General features: G+C 33.8%; 1 protein-coding gene across 1 annotated transcript in view; it reads right to left on the bottom strand.

Moving 5' to 3' along the window:
- Positions 1–18,414: 18,414 nt before the first annotated feature.
- Positions 18,415–22,755, bottom strand: part of LOC149567668 (uncharacterized) — a 36,557-nt gene continuing 32,216 nt past the window's right edge. Inside the window, exons 2-3 of the mRNA XM_089820923.1 lie at positions 18,856–19,021; positions 18,415–18,677 (exon numbers count right to left, since the gene is read on the bottom strand). Coding sequence (XP_089677049.1) covers positions 18,584–18,677; positions 18,856–19,021 — 260 coding nt within the window. The 3' untranslated portion in view covers positions 18,415–18,583. The remainder of the gene's footprint in view (positions 18,678–18,855; positions 19,022–22,755) is intronic.

Below are 22,755 nucleotides of genomic sequence, written 5' to 3'. Positions count from 1 at the left end.
TTACATCAATTCGTCACCTTAACCTAAATGTGTTACACCTAAAATCTATCTTGGCTTGACCAAGCCCTTAATCCATCATCAACTGGTACCACTCGATTATTCATTTGAATCGCACATTGATCCAACAAAGAACATCGGGCTCTTTCACCTTTTCAAATGAACATACACACTTCCAAGAAGTTCCATCACAACTACCAATGTATAATTGATCCATCATAAAACATTAGTTCTATGTTATTAACATGTCATGAACGTCCAACTTTACATTGTGAAAGATCCACCAAAAATTGCCTACAAGTTACCAGTTTAAGATCAAGCACAAATATTAACATGTTCTACACTTTCCTTCTTGAATGATTTTCATTTGATCCAAAACATGTCTTTTTGTAAACCAAATCATACACAATCATAACCATGATCAAAAAATTGAGTAAGATCATAAATCCTGAATTTCATCTCCTGAAACATCATATATTTGATAGACTAGTCAAATTGCTCATTGGCTATCATAGACTGATTAATCTGGTTGCATTGTCATACTTCAATCCATCTTAACCCTTTGAATACTTATGTGTCACACACAAGATTACCTACACAATTTAGAATTTAGCTTCCTAGAAAATATTTCATAGCTAACTATAAAGTTGACATCAATGGCAACACAATAACTAATCCAACAACCATCAAACATATGTTTTAACATCTCATCATTACAATCAACATTCAATTATGCCAATAGATTGAGGTCCTTTAAAACGCAGTTAATGAATGGTGTTCCTCATCCCACTTTGAGTTTTCTAGAGGTCAAAAAGAAGAAGCAACAATAGTTTCCCGCTCGATGGCCCTCGCTCCTCCTGTTCAAATTTTTGGATCTCCTGCACTTGTTTCTCTCGCTCCTTCAGGAAATGTTGCAGTCTCTACTACCGCCTGTCATCTGGGTGGAGGTGCTGATAATGGGGGTTGTGATGCAGGTGTGGGCAATGTGTTTGCCTCACATTTGGCTGCATCTGTGGGTGGGGGTAGGGCTTCGTCTGCCCCTCATGCGACCTCTGTGTCTCCTGCTCCTCGTCCTAGGTCTCCTGGTTCTAGATGTAGGTCTTTTGCAGACGTGGCTGCCTTTGAAGTTGGTTTGCATGATGCTTCCATTTCATCTGGTCCCTCTCACATTTTGCCTGTAAGTGCTTTAAAGCCTATTAGGGTTTCTTTAGACCCAGAATCAGTTGAAGACATTTTCCATATGGTAGAAGACCTTTCTTCTCTTGCTACCATTTTTCGCTTCTGCAGCTATTGGTCCTCTCTTGCGGATCTACATGGCTGGATCTCCAAGAACTGGATGCCACTTATAGATAATAAAGTCCACATCTTCCCGTGTTCTAAAGGTTTTTTTATAGTTAAGTTTCAAAGTACCAATGATAGAAAGATTATTTTGTGTCACAATAATTTTTCTTGGCAGGGCAGATTTCCACTCATGGCCAAACCGTGGCACATGGATTTTGATCCTCTCTTGAAATCCTTTAATAAGTTCCCTATCTGGGTCCGGCTCCCTAATCTTCAGTTACATCTTTGGCAAGATTCAGTTTTTGAAACTATTGGGAATGCTATTGGGGATTTCTTATATGTGGATGCTGACACTTCAGATATTCTCCACTCGACCTGTGCTCGCTTTCTCGTAGACTTGGATGTTTCTAAGGGCCTTCCTGAGGTGATTTTCTTGGATTCCATGAGGGGTTCTTGGACACAATTGTTGGATTACGAGGGCATCCCTTTTCGTTGCAGGAAATGTCACTTGACAGGCCAAATTGCTGCTCGTTGTGCTGCTGGGAAATCCAAATCTAGGCGACCACCTTCTTGGTGGTCAAAGGCCTCCTCTGAGCACTACATGATGAAACATTCCTTGGTTGCTCCTGAGGATTCTGAGGCTGAGGCTAGCTCCGAGCCAGTGGCTGAGGAGGATGCTCTGGTGGAACTTTCCTTGGATGCTTCTAAGGATTCTATGGCTGAGGTTTGCTTTCAATCCGAGCCGGTGGTGGAGGTGGATGCTTTGGTCTCTACCCCTAGTTCAGATGTCCCTCCTAGGGGTCAGACGTCGTCTAATTCTCTCACGGAGGTTGTTACAGCTTCTGCGTCCCCTAGGTTCCTCGAGTCTTTGTCTTCTGAGGCTTGGGTTGTTGAGGCTGCGAAGATTGAGGATGGTTGGATTGTGGTTAAATGGAAGAAGTCTAATTATTCGGCCCCCCCTTTAGATAGGGTCCTTCGATCGGGTAAGGGAAAATTCATATCTAAAGGAAAATCTTATGTTTCCTTATGATGACCAATTTTTTGTGTTGGTGAATTGGTTGCTTTACTGGTTCGTTGGATACTAGTTTGGGAGGTTTTTCAAGTTTTTGTTCCAGTTTGTTGACCTTCTAGGTTCCAATATTGTTTTGGTTGATTTTTTTGGTCACATCTGTTGGTCTCAAGTCCCTGTAAAACCTGATTTAGTTGTTTAGCTGGTTTCTGGTCTTTGTACCTAGTTGTGCTTAATGGTTTATCTTTCTCTTAGATGTAAAGGGTTTCGAGGCCCCTTCAAAACCTACTTTTACCTTAATCTAAAACAAATTATTTATTGACTTCACTTCGAATCAACCCTATTATTGAATGATTCTATGATTTTGTGAGTTATTTTGTAGGGTTTCATAGCTTTTTGCAATGATTTTTTTTATAGAATCTTCCATTTTTGTGGAATTTTATAATGATTTTAATGTGCTTTAAATGTAGAAAGGTCATTGAAAATTGTGTTAACATTTAGTCAATGATTCATGATTGAATCAAGATTTTTAGGGAAAGTATCAGTTGGCTCTAAGTTTCAAGATTAATTAGGTATAATCAAAATTTATTTGTAGATTTCATCCTTTATGGTCTTAAAAATCCATCATTTTGCGAAAAATGGAAATGAAAACTAGTTTTTTGGAATGGGCTCTACCAATGTGAAAGGGGTAGCATTATTTTCTTTTCTTGAGATTGAACTTCATCGGCAATTAAATTGTAGATTGAAATGTTACTTTGTGCATGCTAGTGTTATGTTTTGTTGCATTCTTCAAACTAAAGTGATAGTCATGGTAATGTGTGTGTTTGTATTTCTTATAGTGGTCAATGTTCATCCCCTCCTAACTATTCATCATCTTGGTTATGGTAAGGATAATTACTAACACCAAATTATCCAAAACATGTCCATAAAATTCCCATGAACATGTGTATAGCTATCTGGTGGCTCCATATTTGTCTAGAGGGATTAATGTTGGTGCCTAATATAAAACTATACACTAATGTCCCTTATCTCAAAGATCTATCATTGTTGAATTATTTCATGAACTATGTACATGTAATAACTCTAATGAAGAATCATTGCATGCAAATTAGTCATCTTAAAAGCCTTTCTAAAAGTATAAACTCTTGTGCATAATCTAAATTTTGGTTCCTTCATTTTCTAATATGTTGTGTGAAATTATTTATTACCAAATGATCGATGTGTAAACCTCTTAACCCTATGTGTTAAAGAGAACAAAACTATATTATATTTTCTAGAAAATGGTGAAGAGTTTGTACAAGTGCTTAAGAATATATCAAAAATATATAAAATATGGATAGTTGCAAAGGCTAATAATATTTCTAGAAAAATTATCTATTCATCAAGCATGCATTCATGCAGAAAAATTGGAGCTTTAAAAGAGAACTATGAAATTAAGAAATGAATCATTTTGGGAACATTTTATTTTTTAATATGAAGGGGATTCTTTTATTGTTGGAAAAATGGTTAGTGCTTCCCTCAAGATTTGTGACAAGGGATAAACCACATCTTGTGCATTCTATAAGCCTAGTGGTTCTATCGAGCATTAAAAAGTTAATCTTTTGGTGCAAAGACAACCATAGTTGTAACAAGTGGTATCAGAGTTTGGTCACAAATTTGAATCCCCTCGAGTAACACAAAGGGGGAGGTTGTTGGCATAAATGGTCAGCACTCCTCTCAAGATTCATGACAAGGGATTAACTATCTCTTGTAGATTATATAAGTCTAGTGGTTGTATCAATATTGGCAGGTCAATCTTTTGGTGCAACAACAACCAAACTTGTAACATTTATTTGAAATGTTCTCACATAAAACAAAATAGGGAAATATAAGGATTGTGGAAGAACAATGAGAGAACATTATCTTTCTCAATTAAAAAATAAGGAAATCCAATTAAAAAAATTCATTGAAACTAAAAATGTTTTCACAAGGGTTATTTCAAGTGAAATGCACTAAGAGGCCACCATTTTATTAAAGCAAAAATAGCATGTAGCAATTGGGTAACTAATTTTCCACAAATGTAAAATTATTTTCATAAGAGTAATGAAGAGAATAGAAGGAAATGTCGTTACAAAGTGTATTCTTATTCATAATGTATACCATGACATTTTTTATTATGAAAATTTTTAATGAGGAAGGGCCAAACTATATGATTGCAAGAAGAATTAAAGAAAATATAGATCCAATAAAATTTGTATGTGTGAAATTAATCAAAAAATTAAAAACAATGGTTTGTGGTATGTTGATATTTCATCATCATGAAAAAACTATTTATGAAACAATGAGGTAACATTAAAAGAAAATTATTTGCATGGTAAAGGGGAAAATAAATAAAAATTTTACTTAAATGAGATATTATGAAAGGAAAATATTTTATCGATACCCAATTATATGAAATTCTATTTTTGTGGGAATGGTCAAAATGGAGAAAAATAGAATGCATTACTTGTAGTTGTAAAGAAAAAAAATTATATTAAAGAGGGAGAATCAAAAAAGATAATGATTTTATGGTTGCAACTAAAAAGGCAGTGTCACACAAAGGGAGAGAAAATATTTTTAGTTTGAAGAAAGATGAGAGAAGAAGATATAGATTTCAATTGAATATCATCACACTGAGATTCAACTTCAGTGTTTCTTCTTCAATTTATTCTTCTTGTTCTTATTTGTATAGGGTTCGAAGAAGATTTAGATTTCAATTGAACATTAGTTGAAGGAGAAAAAGGCAATTGTGATTCAACATTAGCACTCCTTGAATGGATCCTTCTTGTTCATATTTGTATACAGTTTTGATCTTTTAAATTTATGTTGCACAGACAGAAGTGATGTATAAAATAAGGTGAAGTATATAGTTGATAGTCATTAGTTTTCAGCACTTGTGTGATTTTAATTATACTTCATGAATGGATTTTTTTGGTGACTGACTCCATGACTGAGATGTAGTGCTTTTACAATTTTAAATAATCATTGGTTATTCATATTTTTCATGTGCATTTATTGCTTTGAATTGCATTTGTGATTTCTTACTATTTAACAAGCAATTTAAAATCTTTTATGAATGTAATGGAAGTGCTATATTTTTAGATGAATAATTAAGCACGGTTATTTAATATGTTGTAGTGGTTTTTATTATTATTATGCAATAGCATTTCATTGATCTTCAAAACATGTTCATAAAATGCTTGTTATGTAACTTTATTGCCCTTTTCTTTGTATTGGTCAATTTTATGCATTTTTTGTTTTAATTTGGTCTCAATTCTCAATATCAAGTTTATTTTCATGTTGTTTAGTGTGGAATTAGATTAGTTTCAATTCTCGATTTTAATTAAGCAATAAATAATTAAGGGTGCATCTAGCCTTGAAGTAAAATCATGAATATTATGGTTATAATTCGCTAGTATCATTAATTGTCTTAGATCTATGAATGTCATGAAGTTTACCTTCCTAGGTCTAGTAGAGCCTTAAGAGTAGAAGGAATTTTTTTTTTTCACTGGCCACTAATCCTAAAAACTATTAATAGAAATTAGTTAGCTCTTAAGTGATTTTAGGGTAACCAATTGGAGAATCCAAGAAATTGGCAACTTTACTAGAGCAAGAGATTTGAATTCTATGTTAATTTTGTCCTAGAATCTCTACTATTACTTTTTCAATCATAACTAGTTGTGTTGGCCCATTCAATTTGCCAATAGATTAGCAACCCTACTTGGGATTCAATGTCGAATCCATTTGATAAAATGGCGAAAAATGTTCATTTGAAAAAATAGATATTAAAATTTTTAGACCTGAAAAAGTTTTACTAGAACAAAGTTAAAGAATATTATGTGACTCTAGTGTTGGAGGAAATCCAAATTAGGGCATGTTTCAAATGGCTTGCAACTGTTTGAAATGCATTCCTTTGCAAGAGAGGTGTTAACACTATGCATAAAAAAATTGAGATGTGAAGAAAGCTTTTCATCAACAAAAGTTTTAGTCAATAAAGAATTGAACAATAGTTGTTGTTCTTCCAAGCATTCATCATTTGTGTATAAAAAATAAATTTCCCTATTAAGTGATAAATAGAACTGCAAAGGAAAAAGAGTTGCAATGGCTTTTATGTTCTTCTCAATTGTTGGTTGTATTTTTTTGTGTTGAGAGAAGTATATGTATGTTTCATAAATTGTATTGTTTGAAATAGGATCTTATGATTTTGTGGAAGTAATTCATGTATTATGTAATTATAAGATCTCTTGTTGTACGAAAGAGTTTATAAGAGCACAAGAGTCTAGATGCATTAATATAATGAAACCATGATGTATAATCAGCCCCAATGATGTATTCACAAAAGTAATGTCAACTCTATAAGGTATAATAGGGTTGTAACCTTCGTTGGTATTTGTGGTTTCCTAAATGACATACCATCAAAAGTTTGAAATGAGATCCCAAATTTTAGTGTTTCAAAATCTAAATCACCATCTAAGCATCTTCAACAATTCAATGATTTAAAGGATGACTATGAAGTTGACTATGAAGTTGTAATTGTGAGACTCTTTGTGCAATCTGTAAATCATTTTGCAAGAGAGGGTTTTTCATATGTGTTACCATGTTAATGAGTTTAAATCTGTCTTCAATGAGAAGTTTGGTTAAAGAATTTGTGAGTTTTCAATGCTTAATGATTTCGTGGACTTTCGTGTTGAGGAATGGGTATTGGTTCCAACATTCAACCCCATATTTGTGAACGATTTAAAGAGAATTCCTAAAAATCAAACCTCTTGATGCAATTGTCATAGTCATTTATTTGCTTGCTTTTGGTTAAAAATGAGTTAACCAATTGAGAGACAAAGAGACCCAAAATTCGCATTGGGGCTTTCAAATGGCAATGGACACTGAAAGGATTTATAAATATGGAATGATGAGAAATCAAGTCACGTATTGTGGGTTCTCATAGAGCCTTATGTGCAATTGCACATTAAAAACCAGAGGTTATGAGTATTCCCAGAATGGCTAGATATGTATTTTCTAATGTAATGTTTAAGTCACATAATGATGTAATATCTATAAATGGCATAAAAAGGTTTTAAACTACAATGATACCTCATTTACCTATCAAAAATTATACACATGAGTTGTCATCTAATGAGTGTAGGCTCGTCCCTCATCAAGAAACTTCGAACAATGAAGATCAGATAAACCTTATGATTAGAAATATACAGATATTGTTGATTAAATAGCATATATCCAAACCTTGATTGAAAATCACACAAGGATATGAAGATATTGCATCAGTGAAGATTTTATGGAGGTGCTTAGAATATATGGAAAAATTACAAACTAAGGATGCTTGCAAAGACCAATACTATTGCTAGAAGAGGTATCTCTCCATCGCGCATATGTTCATAAAACATATTTGAAGCTTACAGAGAATTATTTGAAAGTGAGAGATGAATCATTTTGGGAACATTTTATCATTGAGTATGAAGGAAGATTTTATTTTTAATGTGAAATTTACTCAAAGGATTGTGTAAGAGATTGGAGAAAATTATTTTTTGCTGAATGAAACTAGTGAGGAAATATAGTAAAGTGTTTTCACTAGAAAGTGAAAACATTTTTGCAAAAATTATTTCAAGTGATTGATTACTCCAGATAACATGTAGATGAAAGACATGTGGAGATATAATTAACAAGAAGCAAAATAATTATTTCAATGTGCAACATTTTATCAAGTGAAATACATTTTTTACATGAAGGCAAAATGGATTTTGGGTTGAAATGCAAGATAGTGAAAAGGCCAAAGTATAAATGTTACAAGATACTTCAATGATGAAAATTTAATACACAACAAATATTTATCACTATAAGGAGAATATTTCATGTGAGCACTAAGAAGTCAACATTTTAGTAATGTGAAGGTAACATGCGATAATCAGATGACTGATTTTCTTCACAAAGGTGAAATTATTTTCATGAGAGAAATAAAGAGAAAAAGTTAATGGAATGTTGTTATGAAGTGTATTTTGATTCATGATGTGTACCATGATATCTTTCACCATTAAAATAATCTACAAGGAAAGGGCCAAGGCATAATACATAAAAAGACAAAATCAGTTGCAAGTAGGATGAAAAGAAATGCAGTTTCTGAAAAAGTACATGAATGAAATCAGTCAACAAAGGAACATAATGGTTTGTAACATGTTAATGTTTTTTCATCGTGAGAATATTGTTTACGTGAGTTCAAAGAGGTGAAAACAAAACAAAAAAAGAAGAATTATTTGCATCTACAAAGTAAAGAACCAAATAAAACAAATTACAAATAAATGGGATACTGTGAAAGGAAAGTATTTTAATAGTGGTGCATAATGTACAACAATCATAATGTCAACTTTAGTGAGATTTTCTTTTCACAAAAAATGGTCAAAGTGGATGAAAATAGAACACATTATTTCTAGCTACAAAGGAAATATAATTCAAATTAATGGATAGAGGGAAAATCAAATAAGATAATATTTTTGAATTATTGAAGATATAGAATGCGAATCAAAAAAAAACTATTATCAGTTTGAAGAAAGATGAGAGAAAAAGGTTCAGATTCTAATTGAACATCAGTCAAAGAAGAAAAGGTAAGTATCATATTAAGATTAAACTTCAAGCTCCTACTTTAGTCTTGTTCTTCCCATTTGTACAAGGTTCCAATCTTCTCAAGAAAAAATTGTTGGGAAAATAGAAGTGTTGTATAAATTATAAATTATTTTCATTAGGTTAAACTATATAATTATTTGTCACTAATTTACAATATTTTTATGTTTTGAATTGTACTTCATGAATGAATTTATGAGGTGAATATCTTCCTGGATGAGAAGTAACATTTTTTCAAATATAAATAATCAAGAAGTCTTCAAAATTTTGAATCGCATTTGCTTCTTTGAACTGTATTTGTGATTGCTTACTGTTATATTTTCAGATAGAATTAAGAATAGTTGTCTAGTATGTTGTGGGCATTTGGTACACAATGGAAGCATTATATTTTCATTTGGTTAAAAAGTTTCCTAGTGTGTTGTAGTGGTCTTTTTTTATTATTAAAGAAGCCAAAACAAGGGGGTTGTCTCTTACATAAACAAGGTCTATCAATAGAAAAACAAGCTATAAACAACACAATAGGTGTTGGCTAGAAAGACAACCTTGCACTAAGGCTTCAGCTAGAATCCCTTAGAGGAAGGGTTGGACTCACATTGATGAGTGATAGTTTGAAGAATAGTTCTTCCTACATCATCGAACAACTATCCAAGTGATGTTATCCTTAGGTTCACTAACAAAGGAGACTCCACTAGGGCACCCATTAGCATAGGGGTCAAAGTGCTAAAGAGGTAGAGCATTATTCGCACAACCTTGAAGCAAAAGGATCTGAACATGCCCCTTGGCTGGAGGGGATGCATCAAAAGTAGTAGGGATAACATCTAGGACTTCAGTAGAAGCAGGAGTTGGACGAGCAGTAGAGTCTAGTTGAAATCGACAACATGAGAAACATCCAAATCTTTAGCAAGAGTTTCTCCTTCATTAGCAAACTGAGAGTCTTCAAAGGAAGAATGAGAGGAATAATCTGAAGCATAGACAACCAGATAACCAACAGTAGTATCTCTCCACCAAGTAGTAGAACCTTTTGTATGCAGAAGAGCACAGTCAATAGCCAAATGTCCTTTAGATAAGAACCATTGGCAATGGAAGGGAAGGCCTTCATAATCCAATACTTAAGTCCATGGCCTCTCACTGACCATAAGCAATACCTCCCCTAGAAGTGGAGGGGGAATATTCATATCAACTAGGAGATGAGTCAAAGTGGAATTGCCTAATGTAGTAGTAGCTTCATCCACCATAAAACAGCCAAGAGAAATTCCAATGGCCTTGAAGCAAGAAATATTTCAAAAGTGAAGTGGGAGATTAGGAAGGAAAACCCATACTAAACACACAATAAGTGGCTCACTATGAGGATTGAAAGAAATCCCACAACTTGTTCAAGATTAAATCATAGTCTACAAAAGAGGAAAGAAAAGCAATTAAAAAAACCTTGCACAAGGATAAAGCTCAACGTCATGTGAAGTTAGGGGTCCCCAAGAACCAGTAACCCAACAGTGTTAATCTGGAAGAGAGGTCTAGAGACCCATGAACTCGTAGATAAAACCATGACACTAGTAAAAATCCACATTCTCCATCACCTCATAGCCACCAACCAAGAGAGGCCTTGGCATAGAGGATAAGGTGACTTTTCTCCTTAAAAGATATGTTAGCAATAGACTTAGCAACCCTAGCATAGCTCCTGCCACCAAAATCTATAGATTTCGGAGGGAGAGCATCCTCCATAGAAGTCACATTACCAACAATACTAGCAAGGGGAGCAGGCATCCCAACACCAAAGGTTTTTAGCACACTAGGAAAACTCACAATGAAAAATTGTGTACCCACAATGGGTTTGAGTGAGTCATTCGATGAGTCAAGGCCACATAAATATTCAACAACTAAACATCAATTAGAAGAGGCACCAAATTAAGGCACACAAGCATCCACCATTTGGAGACCCAGAGACAAGTCAATGGAAACAAAGGACCCCCCAATCAGTAGCATGCAATGAGGAGGCCCCAAACACGGTTGCAGGTGCAAGGGAGTTTGAATAATACGAGTGGGAAAGATTATCGTTAGCGTCCATACCTAGAGGAGTTGTTGACTAGAGCTTGTGAGCTTGAAATGTTCCTTATCAGAATTCCTAGTGGTTTTGATATTAGTAGGTGATACCATTCAAGCAATATTCAAACATGTTTTAGTATTGTAACATTAAATGTCTATTGTACGACACTATTGCTTTCTTCTTGGCACAAGTTGTTAGAACATGTGTGTTGCATTAGGCATTTCTTGGCACTAGGTGTTAGGACATGTGTGTTGCATTTGACATACTTGCATATGTTGTATAAGTTAGTTGTACACATGTTCAAGAATATTCTCATGTATATTATTACATATGATTGAATATATGGTTGCAAATTCATGCTCTAGCTAATTTTATTTAGTTAAACTCAAATTTAGGTTAATTTCGTCTAGTTAGGTTTTAGTTTAAGCATTATTCATATCATGTAATTTTAGTTTGCATATCTCTAGTCTACTATTTTTAATTTGTCTTTGTTTTTAATATTTTTAGAACTATTGGTTTCTATAAAAGTAATTGATCTTGCCATTGTAATTCACCCTCCAATGCAATCCTACAATCTTGTAGTTTTGTATATTGTATTCTTTTTGTACATTAGGAATATGGTAATTCTTTCTTCCCACCCTTGCTTATAGTAGGTGTTTTTATTTTTGTTTCACCCTTAGGAACCTGTATTGCAAACTTTAACATGGTATTAAAATATATGGATTCAGCAAACCCCTTCTCAAAAAAATTTAGTTTCTTTTCTCAAGAGCATTGTGGGCTCTCAAAGTTTTCCTTTTGGTGTGAATTTGGAGTTGGTTATTTTTTGTCTTAGTTTTGGATATTCATGGACCTCATGATTGTGTTTGCAATGTCTCAAACTCCTAATGTAGTAGTTTTTCATCAAACTTTGAGCAATTGAGAATTTGGGTAGTCTTTTGTGGGCATAAATTTCAAAGCAAGCACATATTTCTAGTCTTCTTGGTTTGAAAATAGACATCACAATTATGTTCACAACATGCCAAAACTCTAAGACTAATAATGATTTTGTCAAAATCTTAGCAGTTGAAATTTTGGGCCTTTTATGTTGAAGGCACAAAAAACAAGGTAGAATCTATAGGTTGGCAAAAAATCTAGACATTATGAGACAAAACAAAGGTCACCATCATGGTCAAAAGGCCAAAAGCTTACAAATCAACATTAAATTTGTTAGATCAAATTTTGAAATTCAAGGTTCATTTTTTTAAAGCAACGCATAATCTAAGAAAGTATGCAATTGACATCAACAATGCATCAATATGCACAAACTACGACACAACGGAAAAGAAAATATGCATAAACTTCTTTTTTTAAATAAAGGCCATGGAAGTGTTTTTAAAGTTTTTTTTAAAAAAATCTTTGGTAAATCTGTAAAAGCAGAGTATTATTGTATGTTTGTACACCTACATACAAGCCCCACAAGCATGCGTCAATCCTTCCAAATTTGGCACAATCTCATAATTATTTTGTCATTGTTATTTTTAGAGAGAGAGTCATTTTAAGCAATAGAATCTTAGAGATTCTTAAACCATATTTTGAGGGGTCAAAGAATATTCCAACCAAGAGAATCCTTTCCTAGTGAAGGTATTTTTCCATTAGCTAACAAAATATTTTGTGACAGATAAACAGTCATAAAATAAATTCTTGGAGTCTATAGTTAAGCATACAATATCAAAATCACCCAAATGAGATGTTGGAAAATTGATTCATGTGCTAATCTTTTCAATGTAGTACATTTTTTAAATTCTTCACCAAATTTTTATACCATGCCTCCAAATTTGTGCTTCATTTTTACATTTTTCTCGCCATAACGTGAGCAGATGAACTCCATTTTTTCACTTCCACACATTGCTTAAAATCTCTCGACATCCTTCATTAAGATCTCAGATCCTTTTCTACATTTTTTTAATGTACACATTTATCTCAAACTTTTTCACTATGAGATTTCATGACTATCCAACTACAAGAGGGTTTTTTTTCTTCTTATTATGGGGAGTTCTCTTGGAGTTATCTAGTATGGGAGCTTCCACTTTATCTTGTTCTCCTTACTCTAGTGAATCTCCCGCCAAGACCAAGAAGTCGTCAAGTGAGCCTTATAGTTTTTGTAGCAAGGTGGGTTTTGTAGTAACTAGGTGTTGGCAAAGATTAAAGGCTTTAGAGGATGCATTGCAACTTTAGTGCATTTTTTCTCCTTGGTTTTCTTCTTCACAAATAGGTGAAAGTCATACTCTCTCTGCATAAGCCTTGCCTTCATCTTCTTCTTAGTGACACATAGGTTCAGTAGACCAATGGTGTATCTCCTTTGTTAGAATTAATGGGGGGGGGGGGGGGTCTACCATCTTTGCTAATGCTTCCTTGGTTTTGTAGTTGATCATCTCTTTAGACTATTAGCGCATGTATTTTTTACTAGCAATTTGTTCTTGCATTATTGAGTTGTGTTGTTGGGGTAGGACATTCATATTACATCTGCACCTATGACTCACGGATATTGTAACTTTGTAATTTATTCATTTTTCAAGTAGTGTCATTGGGGGCAATAATGCATATTTGTTTACAAATACATCTTCGTGTAACATGTTTTCCTTGCCTTTGTGATCTACTCATTCTTCAAGTAGTGTCATCGAGGGAACTCATATAGATTGATCATGCTCATCATCTTGGTTTTTGAGGAGATTTTTCATTCAACAACATGGCAATTCTCATTCAATAGTTTATTCAAGGTGAGTAAGTTAACAAAGATTTAGGATTGTTGATAGTCACAATTTATTGTGGTTTATGTGGTTGATAAGTTTGTGTTATTGGTGTCCCAAGAGATGTTGTGGAATCTTCAAGGTCATTAAAATGTTTACAAGAGGAAATGGAACTTTATGACTATCATGAAGGTGAATGTGATCAATTTTGGTGCTTCTTCTCCAAGATCAGAACCTTTCATATGAGATTCAGTTGAGGTGATTAGTGTTTGTAATCCTATGCAAGTTGGGTGTAAAAATGATTTTTGAGAAGAGCAAGGGTTATAAGGTATTGGAGGCCTAATGTATCTTGCCCTAGCCCTAAGGGTAACTTGAAGAGAGGAAGGTGTGATGACAAAGTTGGTGATCGATCAAGAGTTTGTTTAGGCTGAACCTATTGTTGAGAGCATTGTGATATTGTGAAAGTAAAGTCAACGGTGAGGAGTTGATTGTTTTTGGAGGATTAAAGTAAGAATATAGTCCTTGGAGAACATTAATAGATGGGTATTGTTACAAATAAACAAGCAAACTGAAGAGTTTCCTTGCAAGTAGGGGGTCCATGATGGTTTGCATCACACTATTAAAACCTTTTGTTGCCATGGCTCATTCATGCATAAGTTTTCTTTCCCCCTAAGTTTCACTTACCTGGGGATTTTAGAGCATGCATTTTATTGCATAAATCAATTGTACACATGTTCAAGCATATTCTCATGCATATAATTATGCATAATTGAGTGCATGTTTGTGTGTTTGTAATCTAGCTTAAGTTCACTTAGTTGAGCCTAACTTTAGGTCAATTCAACCTAGTTGGACTCTAGTTTGCACGTTGTCCAAATCATACACTTCTAGTTTGCACATCTAGCTCTAATTCACTATTTTTAGTCTAAGTTAACTTTTGTTATTTTTAGAACTATTGTTTTCCATAAAAGCAATTCATCTCTTTATTGTAATCCATCCATTGATGCAATCTTACAATCATATAATCTTCATATTGTATTTGTTTTGTACTTTAGGAATATAACAATTCTTTCTTGCTACTCTTACTTGTGAGAAATGTTCTTGTTTGTTGTTTGATCCTTTAGTGCTTGTGCTACAAACTTCAACATTGACCAATGTTGTGCATATTTTATTTCAAAGTCTCAATTCTCAAAATCAAGTTTCCTTTCATGTCCTTTAGGGTTTAGACTAATTTTAGTTCTCAATTATAATTCAATGATAAACAACCAAGGAGTCAATCAATCTTAATGTGTAAAATCATAAATAATATATTAAGATAATATCTTATACTTTCTATAATAGTCAACTACTTGTCTATAGTCCATCTTTCAGTCTAGATAGGAATGTTTCCTATCCTGTCTCTTTTGTCTTCAGTGCAGATAGGAATGTTTCCTATCTTGTCTCTAGTTTTGTTTCTAATTCCGTCTTCAGTCTACGTTGTTTCTTTTAGAAACAACATCCTTGTAATTCTTTATAAGGAACACATTTGTTCCTCTGTTTATCAATCAATCATCCAGAAATCCGTTAATCTGCCAATTCTTGAATCTTGTAACATGGTATCAGAGCCTAGTTCTTGAACTTTTTAAAAAAATTATAATTTCATTCGAAATTATTTGCTCAAAATTTTTGAAATCTAGCTAGGTCTCTTTTTTTAAAATCGTGGGAAAAAAAAAAATAGTTTTTGCAAGGTCTGCAAATTGAGGGAAATCGTGAACGATTTCATCTGCAACTCGCAATTTTCTTTTTCCTACTCGTGTTTTCTAAACTCGAGTTTGCGGCTGAGGAACTCACATTTTTTTGTGCTAAAAAACCACAAGTTTTCTTATTTCGGCTCAATTAGAGACAACTTGTGTGTTCAAGTCCGCGGTTTTTTAAGGGCAAAAGCAAAACCAAGACCATCCGCCAGTCAAAGACATGAGCAGTAATAAAAAAAACATATAGTTTTTTGCAGACAGTTTTTTTCATTCGGCTCTGCAAACTCACGTCATTTTTTGGTGTTTGTTCAGCACACTCTAGCCCCATTCGTCCATGCACATCGATCCTTGAAGAAAATTTGAAGTTTATCAAGCTTTTTTCAGCCAGGGCCATTTTTTTCCGAAACCCTAATTTTTGGGGTCGGAAAATTTTTTTGTTTGCAGATTCTTGGTGGGTTTTTTGAGACCTCATCTAGGTCTTCGTCAGAATTTTCTGAGTACCTCATTTTCTGTGCCTCAATTTTCGAGCCAGTGGATTTACATTGCGATTGCAGATTCCTTCTGGATTTCCTTTCTACTCTTCTAGGCACTTGTCTTTTTTTTTGGGGTCAGCCTCAACATTGCCTCGAATTTCGTGCAAATGGCATCTTTGACTAATCTGATGTTGGAGGGCAATCTACGATTCAATGGCCACAATTATAATCATTGGAAGCAACGCATGTTGACAATCTTTGAATATTGTCGTTTGGATGAGCTTGTTCTGGGCACAAAGACTCGTCCGATCTCCGACCAAGTAGAACAGGACAAGTTTGATGATCGCAATCGAGAGGCTGTTATGCTTCTTAAGCTCTCTGTTATCGATGATCAGCTACCGCAAATTCCTTCCGGCAAGTCAACTGCAGAAATCTGGAAATATCTGAAGGAGCTACATGAAACATCTAACAAAAGTCGGGCATTCTTTTTAAAGAATCAGTTGTTCTCCATTATTATGGATGAACGTATGTCCTTACAAAAGCATCTGACAAAGATTAAGGACATCCGCGATCAGCTCGAAGCTATTGGTCGAAAAATGGAGGAAGAGGATATGGTAGTCATCACTTTGAAAAGTCTACCAGCATCCTATGAGCACTTCATAGAAACACTCAACATTACGTCAACTAATGTTGATCTGAAGTTTCCAGAATTATGCACCAAACTTCTGTAGCAAGATCATTGGAAACAACAATTTGGCAACAGTGCTTCTATAGCCTCCTCAAAGCAGGCATTTGCTACAAAATCCTTTCAACAGAACATTGGCAACCATCAGTCTTCTCAACCTTCCCAGAATCAACCTTCTGCTCAATCCTTGGATGGCTCTACGAAGCAAAATGTACAGTGTAATTACTGTCACAAGTTCAGCCAAATAAAATTTGAGTGCCAGAAACATTTGGCTGCCCAAGCAAGGCAAAATGCTTCCCAGCCAACAGCACAAGTTGTCGAGCTTCCTAATCAAGGCGAAGCTGCATTTTTCGCCTTCTGAATTTGTTTCTATTTTTCTAGGTTTGTTGATTTTCTCCTCAAAAATCATTTCAAGTTGTCTGTAATACGCAAGGTTGCATGAGATTCTGGGTTTTACCATTTTTTCCACAAAAATGAAGTTTTGTAATTGCAACTTATTTTGAGTCATAGCACTCTTCTGGCAAAACTTCTTGGTTTCAACATTCTGTAAATCTAGGGAGGGTCTCAGTTATCACAGAATGTTCCGACATCCGTACATTGACCATTAAGGGAGGGTATTAAGATAATATCTTATACTTTCTATAATAGTCAACTACTTGTCTGTAGTCCGTCTTTCAATCTAGATAGGAATGTTTCCTATCCTGTCTCTTTTGTCTTCAATCCAGATAGGAATGTTTCCTATCCTGTCTCTAGTTTTGTTTCTAATTCCGTCTTCAATCTACATTGTTTCTTTTAGAAACAATGTCCTTGTAATTCTTTATGAGGAACACATTTGTTCCTCTATTTATCAATCAATCATCCGAAAATCCGTTAATCTGCCAATTCTTGAATCTTGTAACATAATACTCCGTCGAGAATATTTTCCATATACAACATTTGAATGTTATGAAATTTATCCACCTATGTTTGATAGAGCCTAAAGAGCATAAGGCTTCCATAGCCATGATAGTTGGCCACTAATACCAAAACCTATTGCTAGAACTTAGAAAACTCTTAAGCAATTTTGGGCAATTACTAGGAGCATCTGACATTTTGGAGCATTGAATTAACTCGTATGACATAGAAAGTTGTAAAATAATTCAAAAATGATGCCAACATTCAATATGTACTATAGGCCCTCTAGATTAAGGTAAGTTTGGATATTACGTTGTGCATTTTGGCAGCATTTGTGCATAAATCTTCATTGGGTCTAGTGGTTTAGGAACATAGTCTAATTTACTAAATTTGAAACTATTATCCTCTACTTAGGTGTTATATAGAGAACACAAAACATGTGAAGATTAAGATGATCATCTAGAATAGGTGGTGGTGACAACCATATTTTGGAGGCTGAAATATCTTTCAACAACTTTGAGGATATAACAAGCTCCTTGTGGCAAATAATTCCATCTACGAGGGTGGAGGGTTGAGATGTGGACTTTCAAAATAGATGTATGCAAAATAAAGCATTCAATATAACTTATGTATTTATTATAATTGAAAAAGTGTAAGTTGTGTTTATATAGTTAGCAAACCTTGATTGTATATGTTGCAAATTATATTGCCCATATTGTAGAATATTGAAAAGAAATGAAATTCTTAAATAAGACCAATTAATTAAGTACAATGTATCAAGTACTATAACATTGATCACTATATTACTTATTTGGTATTATAATTTCTAATATAATTATAATGATTTTGGCACATTATATTTTTTAATTGATTATAAATGTTGTACCATAAGTGCTTTCATATAGAAATTGAAAAATAAATTAAATTCTTAAATGATGTGAATTAACCGAGTGTGATATTAAGTTAAATGTATTAGTTAATAGAGTAATTGTTTTTGTTGAAATTTACAATACAAAATAACTTTAAGAAGAAATCTTAATACAAATTAGTTAAAAAAGAAGTATTCCACAACAATTTACATGGTCTATTGTCTTTAACCAAGTCATCTTCTCCTTGACTTTATCTCTTTTGTCATAGCTTCCAAAGCTTTTGCTGTGGAGTCGAGGAGATCACTCAATACATCTTCAATTCGATTCCTACACAAACAGTTTTCATTTCATTTAGAACCAAAAACCATAAGCAAATAAATGAATAAGTGAAAGATTTTTAATGACACCCAACAGGCCATAAGCCTAAGGAACCCACATAAAACTCCTAGTCAGTCTGATGTGATTTCTCCAAACTATGGAATATACTTTGACTTTGACATCTTACCCATAAGAAACAATTCCCTCCTTTCCAAAAGGATTTGGAAGCTTGTCATTTTTGTCATAAGCCCAACCCGTCCCTATTCCATAACCGAAACCAAGTCCCACACCACATCCAGCACCAACACCAAATCCAAGATGCAGCCCTGGCACTCCCGCACCCAGCCCCGCGCCTGTCACATCAAACGAAACGTGTTAATGACTCGCATGACAATATAGGGAAACTGCATGATCATAGTGAACAAGAGCTCTTTGAGAGCTGGAGTCCCTGCCTCTAGGGAAACAAATTGGACATAATATATGTTAAAATTATGGTTTTGAAAAGAGAAGTTATAAATTTTAGCAAACTTACTTTAGATTTTTAGTTAATATTTTAAATTTTAATTTTATAGAATAATGTGGCGATTACCCATTGTCTAAAAATATACAACATAATGTAATCTATTGTAAAATCGCAAGATTTGAATGAATAGAGTTTTAACTAAGAATTTTAAGAATTTTAAAATTTTATTACATAAGTTAAATTTTGGGATTAATTGTTTTTAATTTTTTAAATTGATATATAGTAAAGTTTATATATATAAAGCAATACAATTCTTAATAGCAATAATATATTTTAATAGAAAATCAAATTTAGTAATTATTGATTTATATAAAACCAATTTTTAAAATAATATAAAATATATTAACATTTTTAAATACTATATTCAAAACTAAAAATTGTGATATTAATATTGATAAGACATTAATTTTGTTGTGAAAGATAAAAACATGATTTTTTATTAATAAATCTAATCAACTTGTGACAAATATGTAAAAGATAAAGTTTTAATTATTTTATGACTCTAATGAACTTGTGACAAATATACAAAAGATAAAGTTGTAATTAATAATGAAGTTGTCACAAATATGTAAAAGATAGAGTGCAATTAATGAATTCATTAATGCATGTTGGAAAATATTGTATTTTTTGAAATGGAAAAATAAAATAAACCCCACCAAAAATGTAATGGACCAATTAGAAAAAGGTAATAAATCAACATAAATTAATTTTAAAATAGAAAGTTTGTTGAACTTTAAGAATAACTTTAAAAATAGAGTAATTGTTGTCAAAAATTAATATGCAGGGGGTAAAAAAAACCATTAGTACCCTGCCTATAAATAGGCAGGGCCTAATAATCACGCTTTTGATACTCTACTATAATTAAGAGCATGCGTATTTTGATTAGCCATGTGTTGTGTTTCTTGAACACGTGACAGAAACATTAATTGAGGCACCGCAGCTGCAACGTTTGATGTGTTATTGCAACACTTGCTATTCTTATGATATTCGTATGTGTCGACGTTTTAGTATTCATTCACGATGCATGTATACAGGATCGCGTTAGCCTAAATTAGAATCTCTACCATGTCTCATTTTAACATACCATCGTGGTGGACACTCAGCAGTAACAAAACACCATTTTGATATTAAAAAGCTAAGTAATTTATTGCTCTTAGGTTCTCTGCTGATCCACTATAACGTGATTGTGTCGTTTTGAGTTGAAAATGTATGGGATTTATCATTTTCGTCCTACACAATTATATGTTACCAACTAGGTGTCCGCCTTTACTTTGTATTCCAGTCATCAACTTTATTGTTATGATTTATGAAGCAAGTGGTTTTTTAACGTGCAGCCAAGATATGAGGGACATGGCCAATCCAAGAGATTAAGGATGGTCGTTTTATCACATGGACAAGTACCTATTTAACCACTTTGTATCATCTGTGCAGCTAGAACCTAATAGTCTTCAGTTCAGATAATTAAACTAATATTATTTATACTCAATCTAATCAGAGTGTTTTGTTGATTTTTCCCTTGAAGTCCAAGTTTGCTCCAGCACTGTATCGTGACCATAAATTGAACATTAGACTATCACAATGAGCACTTAATTGCACGAAATTCGCATACGGTCATATAGAAGGATGTGAAATGTAAACAAGCGCAGTGTTATCACCCAAGTGCGCTGTATGAGAACCGCACTGTAATAATGGTCATATGTTTCACTCGAGGCTCTTTACAGCCTTAAAGGATCTCAATGATTGAGAGCAATCAGTCACTGCTATATTTAATTATTGTGGCATGAATGCACAAGGATCACTAGAGATCGTGAGAGACAGATTCTCATGGATGGGTCACTACTCAAACTCTTGTTCCAAAAGATTGACTACAAACATTCAGTTTGATTCCCAAGAAAAGATAAATATATCATGTAACAATATCCCTAATTTATTATAATGTCCTTCACATTTGATAGATACATAACATCAAAACTTGATTTTATCAAAATAACATCTATAGGCAATTATCAGACTTCATTTATTTACGAGCTTCGATAATAAAACATCATCATATCAAAATCAGGATGAAATCTTCCCTCCTCTAGAAGCCTGAGAATTGCAACTTAGTTATGGATCTTGCCTTCTCTCGTTCATTTACCTTTGGTAATGATTCGGTGATTGTATCTCTTATGGTAATTCTTCTACCAATAAATTCTTGTACGACTTTTTTATCTTTTGTAATATTCTCTTGCCTGGTAGAATGCTCTCCATCCTCATAAATATGTCCTACAAGATGTCGCAATTATCAATGGACATCTTAACTGTTTTTATACAGAAGGCCTTCACTGCAACAAGAAGGCCAATTTGAATCATTTCTAAGTATTAGAAGTAAATGTCAGACCAAATGAACAACACAGGGTTTGAACGAAAACAATAAGGGCCTAATGCAGATCATCAACCGTGAACTGTCCCCATCATTAACATTATTTGAAATGTAAGACCAAAATGACATCTTTTCTAGTTACAGGATTTTGGACTTCTAATATAATCAAATCCTAATCGGCTCTCTTGGATGACTTTCTATCCAATACGCCATTAATCATGACCACATTGCTGATGCTATTAATGTTGTATCAATCTCACTAAGTCAATAAGTAGTAATAAGCCCCACGTAAATGCGAGAACCAGTTAGACCTCTCCTTCAATTCACTTCAGGCAGAAAAGGTAAGATAATACCATGATATCAGCCTAGCACATAGTAACATCAAACAACACAGGGCAAGTAAATACCTTGACCTTTTGATCATGTTGGACTGAATCTGCTCTTGCATTGAACAACTCTTTGGATTGAATTTCCAAGCTGCTTCATGGATAAAATTGATCACTGAGACTGATGAATTTTTGGATTTAAAAGGTTCATCATACTTGTTTAACCCGTTGAAGGCTTAGTTGATTCACTTGTGTTGAAATTGAAGTCTTTCAAGTTCATTGGGTGCTTAAGGCCCAATTGAGGTCAATGACTGCTTACTGTCTTGGTCAAGGTTGCTCATATGCTGCCACTGATTGCTTTAAAGATCATGCACCAGTGGTCGATTGCTTACTTCGTGGCTCAGTTGAGTTTGCTCATGTACCAACAGAGTTAATTGCTCAAGTCTCAATTGAGACTGACCATGGCCCAATGGCTCCTCAACTGCTCAACACTAGATTAATGTTTCTAATCATCAAATGATTGGTCAAACACTCATTTGAGGTTATAATAAAAATTATTTGCTCCCGCCAAAAGGCAGGTTACTCGTGCATCCATTGCATGCAAACAATTTCTGCTCTGTGAAGGAATCAAATCCAAGAATTATTATGTTGCTGAAGTTACACGAGTTTTATATCATTTGAACATATTGCTTTGTTAGAACTGTTTTCTGATTGGTTGTTATGGTAATTTCCCAGGCTGCGATAGTGTTTTTCTCTGTTGCAGTTTAAAATATACATGTATAAAAAAAGATTCAACGCGTCATTCATTTCCATCTTATCTGGATGCTGTTGGAAGATGAATTTCAAATGTGCTGCTTGTATTGTGATCAATAAAAG

This window comes from Cupressus sempervirens, chromosome 3, assembly GCF_028749045.1.
Source record: "Cupressus sempervirens isolate cs-2001-9-10 chromosome 3, ASM2874904v1, whole genome shotgun sequence".
In the NCBI taxonomy this organism is placed as follows: Eukaryota; Viridiplantae; Streptophyta; class Pinopsida; order Cupressales; family Cupressaceae; genus Cupressus; species Cupressus sempervirens.
Note: the sequence above shows the minus strand (reverse complement) of the source record. Positions and strands in the feature narration are given on the sequence as shown.